This window comes from Physeter macrocephalus, chromosome 20, assembly GCF_002837175.3.
Source record: "Physeter macrocephalus isolate SW-GA chromosome 20, ASM283717v5, whole genome shotgun sequence".
Lineage (NCBI taxonomy): Eukaryota > Metazoa > Chordata > Mammalia > Artiodactyla > Physeteridae > Physeter > Physeter macrocephalus.
In genome coordinates this window covers 108454711-108466250 of record NC_041233.1, presented here as the reverse complement: position 1 = coordinate 108466250, position 11540 = coordinate 108454711, and the positions used below count along the sequence as shown (strand labels likewise).

At 43.5% G+C, this 11540-nt stretch overlaps 2 protein-coding genes across 8 annotated transcripts in view; one reads left to right on the top strand and one right to left on the bottom strand.

Annotated features, from left to right (window-relative positions):
• The window catches only part of RWDD4 (RWD domain containing 4), a 16863-nt gene extending 9733 nt beyond the window's left edge, over positions 1 to 7130 (bottom strand). For 3 of the 4 annotated variants that reach the window (XM_007101215.3, XM_055081161.1, XM_055081160.1), the window contains exons 1-2: positions 6850 to 7129; positions 4051 to 4131 (exon numbers count right to left, since the gene is read on the bottom strand). In XM_007101215.3, coding sequence (XP_007101277.1) covers positions 4051 to 4131; positions 6850 to 6873 — 105 coding nt within the window. In that variant the 5' untranslated portion in view covers positions 6874 to 7129. Of the gene's footprint in view, positions 1 to 4050; positions 4132 to 6849 lie in introns of all 4 variants that reach the window. The other variant, XM_055081159.1, reaches the window with a different exon arrangement.
• Positions 7131 to 7308: 178 nt separating this feature from the next.
• TRAPPC11 (trafficking protein particle complex subunit 11) overlaps positions 7309 to 11540 on the top strand; it is a 40039-nt gene continuing 35807 nt past the window's right edge. For 2 of the 4 annotated variants that reach the window (XR_002890800.3, XM_007101211.4), the window contains exons 1-2: positions 7309 to 7495; positions 9854 to 10078. Coding sequence is in view for 2 of the 4 variants with exons in the window: in XM_007101211.4 (XP_007101273.1) it covers positions 9875 to 10078 (204 nt within the window). In the remaining 2 variants the exon portion in view is untranslated. Of the gene's footprint in view, positions 7496 to 8154; positions 8285 to 9853; positions 10079 to 11540 lie in introns of those variants that run through there. The other 2 variants (XM_028481423.1, XR_003677581.2) reach the window with 2 other exon arrangements.

Genomic DNA, 11540 nt, shown 5'->3' with positions numbered 1-11540 from the left:
CTGCCGATGCAGGGGACACGGGTTCGTGCCCCGGTCCGGGAGGATCCCACGTGCCGCGGAGCAACTAAGACCATGTGCCACAACTACTGAGCCTGCGCTCTAGAGCCCGCGAGCCACAACTGCTGGAGCCCACATGCCTAGAGCCCGTGCTCCGCAGCAAGAGAAGCCCGCGCACCGCAACGAAGAGTAGCCCCCACTCGCCGCAACTAGGGAAAGCCTGCGTGCAGCAACAGAGACCCAACGCAGCCAAAAATAAATAATAAATTTATTTTTAAAAAAGGTTTTTTTTAATTGAGGTATACTTGACATACATTATATTACTTTCAGGTATACAACATGATTCAATATTTGTATATATTGCAAAATGATCACCACAATGAATCTAGTTAACATCCATCACCACACTTGGTTACAATTTTCTTTTTCGCGGGCCTCTCGCTGCTGTGGCCTCTCCCGTTGCGGAGCACAGGCTCCGGACGCGCAGGCTCAGCGGCCGTGGCTCACGGGCCCAGCCGCTCCGCGGCACGTGGGATCCTCCCGGACCGGGGCGCGAACCCGCGTCCCCTGCATCGGCAGGCGGACTCTCAACCACTGCGCCACCAGGGAAGCCCGTGATGAGAACTTTTAAGATCTGCTCTCTTAGCAGCTTTCAAAGTACACAATAGGGTATTGTTAACTGCAGTCGCCATGCTGTACATTACATCCCCACGTCTTATTTACTTTATAGTTGGAAGTTTGTATCTTTGATCACCTATTTGACCTGAATTTAAGATGTCTTTTCTATTTCTTTTGCTCTCCCCAGCTTTTTATTTTGAAAACGTTTACAGAAAAACTAGAATAGAACAATGAACATTCAATGACACGTATCTTATTCACCACGTACCTATGATTCCACCTGCCTTCTCTTTCTTCCACTACAGGACCAACTCCCTTTCCCCAATGTACGTGATTTTTTTCCTTTGGCATTTGTTGAACCATTTGAAAGTAAACTGCAGACATCATGAAGTGTCCTTAAACTGAAGTATCCTAAGAATAAGGACCTTCTCCTTTATAACCACAAAACCATTATCACACCCAAGAAATTCAACATTGATACAAAAGTATTATCTAATTCATAACTTATATTAAAAGTCACCAATCATATCTAAAGTGTCCTTTAACAAAGCACTCCCTCAACCCCCAAATCCATAATCCGCTGAGGACCGTGGATTACAGCTGGCCGTCAGATCTCTTTTTTCTGTCTTAATTTAGAACAGCCCCCAGTGCCCACCCCACCTCCGAAATGTCTTTCATGACAAAAAGAACCTAGGCCAGTTTTCTTGTATAAAGTCCTCAGATCAGGGCTGACTGTTTCCTCTGTTCAGATTCAGACTAAACGGCTTTGGTGAATGGCTTTGATAAAGATACTGGGTAGGCGATGTGGTGTACTCCCCCAGCACCAAATAATGAGGCACATAAGATCTTCCAGAATCATTAGTGGTGATACCAAGTTTGATCACTTGGTTAGGGCGATATTCTCCAGACCTCTTCAATGGAAACGTATCTTTTTCATTTTGCAATTACGAAGCAATCTGTGGGTGATACTCCAAAACCATGTGCATAGCTTGCTTCTCAACAACTTTTCACCCAAAGGTTTCAGTATCCATTAAGGATCCTTGCCTGAAACAATCATCACATTGGTTGTTGCAGAATGATGATTTCCGAATAAAACTACAGAATGATTCACGAATCGGCATCTCAGTCTTGCACAGGGCAATGCTAACCTCTTCTGTAGTATTTTTAGTACATGTGCTGCTTTGTGGGTTTTTAAATACTTAATATTAAACATCAGTCAAAAGACTTAAAAAATTTTCACCCCAAATTGTTACTTGACTCACTTTTATTTTCTGACCACTAATGTTTTTATTCACATCTCCTTACCCTCAATCATACCCCACATCAGTATGAGGTGAGGCTTAGACATTATGTCAAATAAACTTCGGGATCTGTTGCTATACTTACATAAGTTGATTACCTGCATAATGGACGTCATCGGTTTATGCTTGTGTTTTAAGTAGAGATAATTAAAAAGTAATAAAAGTGGTGGGTGGTGTGAATTGGGAGACTGGGATTGACATAGACACACTAACATGGATAAAACGGATAACTAATAAGAAGCTGCTGTATAGCACAGGGAACTCCACTTCGCTGTACAGTAGGAAAAAAAAAGTAATAAAAGTTACTTGCTTTATGCAATCACTAAATCCTTACTCAAAGTGTATGCAGAAACAAAGTGCCACATGCCTCACACTGTGCGTTACCCAAGAGACAAGACCACTACTGTCTTCAAGGGAGACAGACCTTCCGACGACTCACTAAACTGCAGCACTATGAAAAGTTCCAAAGGGACAGAACATAGCATGAGGAAATGGGGACTAGTCGATTCTACTTTGAAGGCAGGGGACAGAGAGGAGACGTGGCCCACGGACGTCACAGAGGAGGCTTGGGGTAAGCACTAACGGAGGAGTAGGATGCGTGATGGATGAGAGGTGAGGGGAAGGGCAAACAGTGTGTCCCAGACAGAGTACTGACGACCGTGCACGGAAACATTTAACAAGGGATCACGTCTAACAGACGCCAGCGCTAGGAAAGTCTGGAGACACAGTCCGACGCAAACGAAGGCACTGGGTGTCAAGCTGAGGAGTTTAGTCCTCATTCTACAGGAATGGAGAAAACTTTTTAAACAAAGCAGTGGGGTAACTCATTCTGTATTTCAGACAGCCAGCTAGAAGTAGTGGGAGGCCTAGTGGTGAAGCACCACCAGGGAAGCTGCAGTAAGACCAGAAAGGGGAGAGTCACTGAGAAGGCTGCTAACCTTGTCTGTGCAGGAACCCAGGGTGTGACTAGGACTCAGCCGGAACTGAACCCCAGGTCCTGTGACTCAGCTCACTGTGTCCAAACGTCACACTTCATTGCCCATAAATCCGTCCTACAGGTCGCATCAGCGTCCACCCGACAGGACACACACATGTCCTACAGCATCCTGTGTACCGTGTGCTCAGTGAGTAGCTGCTGGTGTTAGCACGGACATTTGGGGAAGTACAGGGGACTCTCCCATCTGCTAGGGGACAGGGGCCGTGGTTGGGGAAGTCTGGGGTGACGGCTGGATTCAAACAGAAGGGCCCAGGGCTTAACTCCACTGTTACCTTCGGCCATTAAACGTCTCTGCTGTGTATACGTGGAGTGCTGTAAGGACTGTGGAGCTTGAAAGGGAACTGAGAAGCACTGAGCAGAGAGGGGCGTTTCTAAAAAAAACAACTAGAAGGGATTTACTTCCCGTGAAGTCGATAACAATCACGTATAAGGACCGTTTCTCAAACAATTTATTTTAAATGGTGACAATGTTAACAGCCGTAAGTCTTGCATAAGTCTTTTATAAAAAAAGTTCTCCATACCACCCACTACTACTTAAAATCATTCAGATCAACGGTTTATGTTATTTATTTATAAAATAAAATACTGGTACTGCTCCACGTTGAAAAAGAGTTATAAGCAACCCTTATTTTAAAGAAAAATTGACATTTCAGATACTCATAAAATATTCACGCACATTGGTAATACAGAATTAAGAAAATATCAACTTTTCCTGACTAAATTATAGGGTAGTAAAAAGAATGCTAGACTTGGACTAGAGACCTGGATTTTAACCCTAACATTTATCAATATCAGCTATGGGAGCTTGGGAAGTTAGGACTGAGAAGTTATCTTTAAGATTAGAAGGTAAAACCACATAATTTCTAATGTTTCTTCTGTTTCTAACATTTTAAAATCCTCTTACAAGAAAAATGTTTACCTTAGTTTTTAAAAGTGTCTGAATTAAGTTTTCAAAAGTTGAAAATAACTCATGTCATGCTGATGAGTTTTCATTTAAATGCTTCAGCAAATCCAAAGACATAATAAATGTAAACCACTAAATTAAAAAACAAACAAAAAACACCCCCAGCATTTTAAAAAGCAACTTTCGTCTTTTCCAACAAAGTAGTAAGTGCTTCTATTCATGCCAGGTCTTACCCTATATTGAAATGAAACCGGACTTAATTCCCGGAAACTTTCATCTCCTTCATAAATAGAACGCAATGCCTCCAGTTCCATCTGAAAAAAATGAACCACATGAGCGTTGTTTAGTCATATAAACGGATTAGAAATAGAGGATCTTTTGTTTCTGGTTCAAGTCCACTCAACAGCGTAAAACTTGGCTGACTTACATGGCCTTCGACGTTTATGACCCGGGTGCATATATACTAACACACCACAATCCTAATCCTTTAACACTATGCGCCAGGACCGCTAAGCATTTTGCAGTGGATTATCTCACTTAATTCTCACATCAATCCTATGAAGATCTTACTGTTTTCTCCTTCCTACTAGGGAGGAAAATAAGATTCAGTTTAAAGCAACTCCAGAGCCTGTGTTTTCTCCCTCTGCTAAAGGCTAGCCTGGGGTAGAAAGAACATTAAACTTGCGGACAAGAAATATGAAACACAGTCATTCTCCATCATTTACACATACTATTTATATTTGTAATCGCTACCACAGAAGGATACAAAACTTGAAAAAACACTTACGGACAATAAAAAGAACTTTTAAAAAATGGTAGTTAGAAAGAGGTTGACAAGTATCTATCCAAGATGGGAAAAAGGACTGCAAGAGAAAATGTAACTAGCAATCCTTGGCTGGAAATACTTCTTAGAATGCTGTGGGCTTACAAATGAGAAGACCCAATCACTGTTGTGATCAGTGACAAAGACCTCAGAAGAGGTAAAGAAAAGAAAGACTGCACTTCCGCAGATATTTTAGTTTTCAAAAAGATGCATGTTGAGAATTCTACAAACTACAGGATGGTGAGTTTGACCTACATGGACAACATTTTAAGACAGATCATTAAAGAAAGAGTTTGCGGGCTTCCCTGGTGGCGCAGTGGTTGAGAGTCCGCCTGCCGATGCAGGGGACGCGGGTTCGTGCCCCGGTCCGGGAGGATCCCACATGCCGCGGAGCGGCTGGGCCCGTGAGCCATGGCCGCTGGGCCTGCGCGTCCGGAGCCTGTGCTCCGCAACGGGAGGGGACACAGCGGTGAGAGGCCCGCGTGCCGCAAAAAAAGAGTAGCCCCTACGACTTGGCAAGAACATGAAAAACAAGATATATGTTCACAAACCTTCTTAGGGAGGGTGACTGGATTGGTACATTAGGAAAAGAGACAAAACAGTCTACCTAGATTTCAGCAAGGCCCCATGGGTTTCTCTCGTTACCTTCACAGAAAAAAAATATATAAGAATTCAAACTGGATCAGGAATAACTGAGATGAGATTAGAAGAACAACATTACTCAAAATGTAGTGCTACTCCTTCTATCCTTAATCCTTTCCTATATTTCAATTAAATGACTTGGACAGGAACAAAAATTGGAGGCAGGCTTATCAAATTTGTGGATGACAATTTGATGGGATAGTGAATCATGCTGGCAGCAGAAGAAGAATTTTAAAAGCCCTTTAAAAACAATCTAACAAGATGAAACTTTACAGGTTAAGTAGAAGAACTTGTCCTTAGGTACCTAAACATACAGAGCAGAAGATGAAAGACAAACTGGTCTGCATAAAGCACTTTAAGGGTTTTTGTTGACAGTATATCTAACTGTAGAAAACTGCAATGCCCCAATTTTAAAAAAAGAACATAAATAAACTTATAATGTGTCCACAGATACACAATTCCAGAAGAGTGAAGGAACGAAAAAGAATGAACAAATGGAGAAGAGCTAAAAGGAACAGTTGGTATGAGAGGAGGAGGTCTGAAAAACTGGGCAGGAAAATGGTCTTCAAACATCTGAAAAACAGTCCTGTGGACGAAGATGCTATTTTACTGTTAAATGGAGATGGCTGGTTCTCACCGCAGGAATTTCAGTTCAGTAAATCTGAGCTAGAGTGCAGGTAACTGTTTTTCTAACAACCACCCAAACGGTTCTAGGTGGTGGTCCATGGGCCAAACTTTGAGAAACCTTACACTATACGCTCCATGCTACACAGTACGAACTGTTCACGCCTTAGCTTAGAAACTCAACTGGCAAGAATATTTTAGAAGGATTCAGACATCATAGCTTGTTGAACTTTGGGTCTTCTTTAAAGGTAACGTCCAATACCGAGATTCCATGACATGTGTCATGTGAAAGTACTAACTTTCAAGCAGTATACTCTAAATGAAAAGTGAACTCCTACTTACAACTCTAACATCATATGATTCAATGTCAAAGTGGCATTTCACGAGAAAATATCTGAGTGTAAACCATACAATTCCGGTGGTACATGGATGGTCAAAACAAACTTCGTATCCACTGCACAACTATCAGATGGATATATTAAATGATTCCCTTCCACCAAGCAATATGGCCAGAAGACACTAGTGTCATTATTTCCCTGCACCAGAAATTTAACTAACTCAATTAACTTTCTCTACCAGACAACAGATTTTAAAATGTAAAGGTGATCAGATTCCCGAAGAGCCTAACTCAGAACACAGGCGCTGAACAACACACGGGATTTAAGGCGAGCCAAGTGCACCGGGTCGCGGGCCAAGAACACTCGCCCTCGTTATCAGGAGACCTGGGGGGAACCCCAGGGTTTGCAAAACTCAAAACTGCAGTGCGGGGGGAGGAAAGGGAGAGGTGGTCCCCTCCCCAGGTAGGCGCGCTGGGCCTCTCAGCGCAGGACACCCGCAAACTTAGGGCACCTCAGCCAGGCTGCCGCCGTAGAGGTGAGGGCACGTGCGGGGCCGGGGAGGGGAACCGCGCCTGCGCGGGAAAGGAGCGTCCACCCGGACTCACCTCCTGGTCCTCGTTGGCACTCATCGCGCCGGTCACGGGGCGCCTCCCGGGCGGACGGCGTTCGCGACAACGAAAATAAAGCGAGGACAGTGGCCCCAAGGCCGGGGCGTCCCTCTTTCGCGCCTTGGGCTGCTGAGGCACACCCTTAGCACCGCAGACGAGAGTCTCGCGGGTTCCCGGTCCCCGGGCAGCGCGAAGCCGTCGGCGGAGGGTTGCAAGCGGGGAGCCAGCGACCTCCGCAACAAGCGAGCCAGCGAGTCGCTGGAGAGGCAGAAAGGCTGTAACGGCAGAGACCCCGCCCCCTCCTTCTCGCTTCTCCTATTGGCTCCTTCTCTCCCCGCCCCCAGCTCCTGCTCCTCTAGGAAGCGGAGCGTCTTCCTTACGTTTCGTGGAGCAGCGTAGAGTTCCGGGACGACGATTGGCCTAGAGCGCTGTCAGTCAAGCCCAGAAAGTGCTTCCTGTGCCTGCGCGGGTCGGCCCTGGGAAGTCTCGCTTGTGGGCCCCGGCTCAGGGGCGGTGGCGGTAGGGACGGCCCCCGGCGTTTTGTGACAGCTCCCCCACCCCCACCGCCGCCTGCATCCCCTGGTTCTCCCCCGGCTGGCGGCGACCGGCCACAGCTGCAGCGGGCTCGGGGCGTGCGGCCTGGGTGAGTCCGGGTCGGGAGACCAGTGGGGCCGGGCGAGACCGCCGAGGGAGATTGCTAGCGCTTAACGATGCTGGTTTGGGGGTCCTGTGATTTCGTACAGCATCAGCGAGTGCATTTCTCTTTTAGCTTCTAAAGAAAAGGCACACCTATTTCTATGCTCTCCAGGTTAAGGGGGGTAGGGGAGGAGAGGAAGAAGATAGCGTCTACCTTTAGAGCTGCAGCGTTTCTTCGTTGGAGCTACCGGAGCAGGATTCTGCGACCCTGGGGCGGTATCCTTTCCTAAGTTGAGCTGTTGCTTCACATCCTCAACATCAGCTTTTGTTTCACCATCCCGGCCCCAAACTGTCCTTCCTCTTGATTGTTTTGTAGTTGGACATCTTTGAATCCCATCCTTACTGGCCTTGTGTCCTGCATCCCGAACCTCCGTTAATTAAAAAATAGTGACTGCATTATTTTTTTTAACCTGCCACTTTCATTAGGTCACCTTTCTTTGCAGTCCGTCATTCTTTCTAAGAGTCTTCCTTATAATTTTATGACCACGCCAGCTTCCAGACAACTTCCATTGCACTACACGATCTCCCATGCAGAGTGTTCGCTTCCTACTTCTGCACCTCCTTCCAAGTCATTGTTTGGTTAATTGCTTCATTGATTTTTTCCAGGAGATCTGGAAATTTCTCCTATAGGCTGTCATCGAGATCCATACAACCTCTGCACTTGTCCTTTGCTGATATTCTTCCCATTTTTTGCCACCGAATAGGCACAGCCATTTCAAATGCCAAAGCTTTTAAGGTACAATGTGGCAAGAATTTCTGATACAATTTTCGTAGTTATTTTGGGACAGAGTTACCGTAATTTAGAGCTGCACTGTCTGGTGTAGTAGCCAGTCGCCATAGGTAGCTATTGAGCATTTGAAATAGGCTAGAAGTGCTCCGAGTGTACAATACACACGAGACTTTGGAAACATAGTATTAAAAAACGTAAAACATCTCACTAATAACTTTTATAATAATGTTGATAATATTTTGGACATATTGGTTAAATAGAATATTATTAAAATTAATTTCATCCCTTTCTTTACTTTTTTAATGTGACTACTAGAAAATTTTAAATTACTTATGTAGTTTATATTATGTTTCTCTTGGACAGGATTGTGATTTTAAGTGATTTAAACGTCATTTCTGTTTCCCCTTATTTCCACTCCATATTCAAAGGACACAGCTAATTCTCTTGAGCCTCCGGGGTTATTAAAGGAAGTGGGTATTTAGGGCTCTAATCTAGACTCTTTGGGTGCAAGCAGTGGTACCTAAATTGTGTTTTGACCATCTCTTTTTTATTTTCACCCCAAATTTTTATTTTCACCCCAAATTTCACCCCAAATTAAGCAATTCTAAAACTTCTGTCTATTGTGGACATTTGTCATTTCTGATAGGCTTTCAAACCAATTATCTAGTACCCATTGTTCTGTCAGTACTTAAGTGTGAGAAGCCTAGTAGTCTTTACTAAATTAACTTTTCAGTTAAAAATACTGTTTTGCTGATCAAGTGGTGGCCTAAGTGTTCCTAACTTCTCACAGGAATTGTATTTGAGTCCTGTGTGATATACTGGTGGAGATCACCTTTTAAACCAACCATATGATACATGTTTTTGAAAAGGAGAAATTATTCTTAAAATATAATAATTTTGTTCGCAATAAACACTTTTATATAATTGCTTTTCAAAACGTAGTGCATCTTGGATTGATATAGACCGCTTCTCAGCTAAAGGGCACAGTAGAAACATGTCCTCCTAGAGGTTTCCATTCATTATTAGCTTTTCCCTCGTAGATTTTCCTTTAAGTAATACATTTGTATTGTGGAGAAATGAGAAAACATAGCTACTTAGATAATTAGCATATTATTTTAATGATATCTCAGGAAATCAGAAATTAGATGTTAGCAATTACAGAGAAATTAGAGATAGTTGCACTTTATTGTATGTGTAAGTCAATCATTGTTTTTCTTTATAACTGAAATCAGCAGTTTGATCACCCTCCTGCTTTCCTGGTCTGCTTATCCCAAAGTTTTGTGTGGCTTTGAGATGTTACTGGAAATAGTGATTTGTCTTAAAGTTGACTGCAACCCTTGTATATGAAAGATTTTTAAAAATATTATACCAATAGTTATTAAATTTTAATAGGTCCAATTCAGGAATTAAAGTTTGCCCTTTTGCTCTCTTCTTTTGGATTTGCTTGATAGTTTGTAGACACTCAAAGACTTTCGCCTTTTTGTAATGTTTTTCAAATGGTGGAGGTTCATATGTTAGATGTAGATGTGGGCTTTTAAGAAATTAATTATTAACGTATTCACATTTGTATTTCAGAATTTTCCTGACACCTTGAACATGAGCCCCACACAATGGGACTTCCCTGTGGAATTATGTTGTCGGCCTATGGCTTTTGTTACTCTCACGGGCCTGGATGTGGTTTATAATGCTGTCCATCGAGCTGTCTGGGATGCTTTCTGTGCCAATCGGAGGGCCGATCGGGTACCGATTTCTTTCAAGGTGCTCCCAGGTGACCATGAATATCCCAAATGTAGACCCAAGGTAATGACATTATGATTGCACGGGGACTCTCCTTCTCCACCTGTCTCTTTCTTTGCGTATGTGTATCTTTTCTGTTCCTATATCTGTGTAGGAAAACCCCTGAGTTTATCAAGGGCATGGTTACAGTGGTGCATAAATAAAACTCCAGATGTTTTCCTGTATGTAATATACTACAGGTGTATCTAATAATCCCCCCTTTTTTTTTTTACCCCAGAAGAATAATTACTTTATAACTATTAAGCTTTCTATCCTATGAGCCTAGGTTTTCCATTTTTTATTTGTTGTTAAAAAGAGACCCCAAGGCTCCATAATTTTAACAAAGGCCTCTCTAAAAGGAAGGTCTCACATTCCCCGCTCACCATGGCCAGTATCATTATAAAATCCGTAGTCTCTGCAGTTTGGTTTGATTTCACAAACATATTTTGAGCACTTGCTTTGGTTTAGAGTACCTGGAACTATGCAACAGGCTGGTGATAGAAATTTAAATAATACATACTCTCTGTCCTTGATGACTTCTACATAAACTAAAACAGTTTATTCAGTGTGGAATAGGAGGGGTATTAAGTTCAAAAGTGACTTTTAGAATGAACATCATGGTAGAGAGACTCTGATTTACTTAGAAAAAAATACTTAGAATGATGATAGTATGAATTAATAATAGCAGCTCGTACACGTATATTGCTTATTATGTCGATTTGCTTTTTAAGAAAGTTGTGTACACTGACTGATTTGTCATTTATTGTAATCTTTTCAGGTTGGTCTGAAAGTCACTTAATAAGACACATTGATTAAAATAAACTGCCTACTTTTTTTCCCCCTAGAGCAGTGTTTCTGACAGACTGGTCTTCGGACCAAGTATATCATCACCTGGGGTGTTTATTAAGCATGTTAACACTGGCTGTCCTCAGTTAGACTCGGGGGGGCCTAGGACCTGTAGATTTGGTCACCTGCCGATTCTTTTGCGTGTGTTTGAGACTCACGCAGCAGAGACACAGTCTCACGTACCCAGCCCTAGGAACTATGAGCTTTCTCTGAAGCTGGGGGAGCAATAGCACCCCTGGCTCTTACACACTTTTTTTTAAAAAATAAATTTATTTATTTTATTTTTGGCTGCGCTGGGTCTTCATTGCTGCGCGTGGGCTTTCTCTGGTTGTGGCAAGTGGGGGGCTACTCTTCGTTGCGGTGTGCGGGCTTCTCATTGCGGTGGTTTCTCTTGTTGCAGAGCACGGGCTCTGGGTGTGCGGGCTTCAGTAGTTGTGGCGCACTGGCTTAGTTGCTCCGCGGCATGTGGGATCTTCCCGGTCCAGGGCTCGAACCCACGTCCCCTGCATTGACAGGTGAATTCTTAACCACTGCGCCACCAGGGAAGCCCCACACTTTTTTTTTTTTTTTTTTTTTTTTTTTGCGGTACGCGGGCCTCTCACTGCTGTGGCCTCTCCCGTTGCGGAGCACAGGCTCCGGA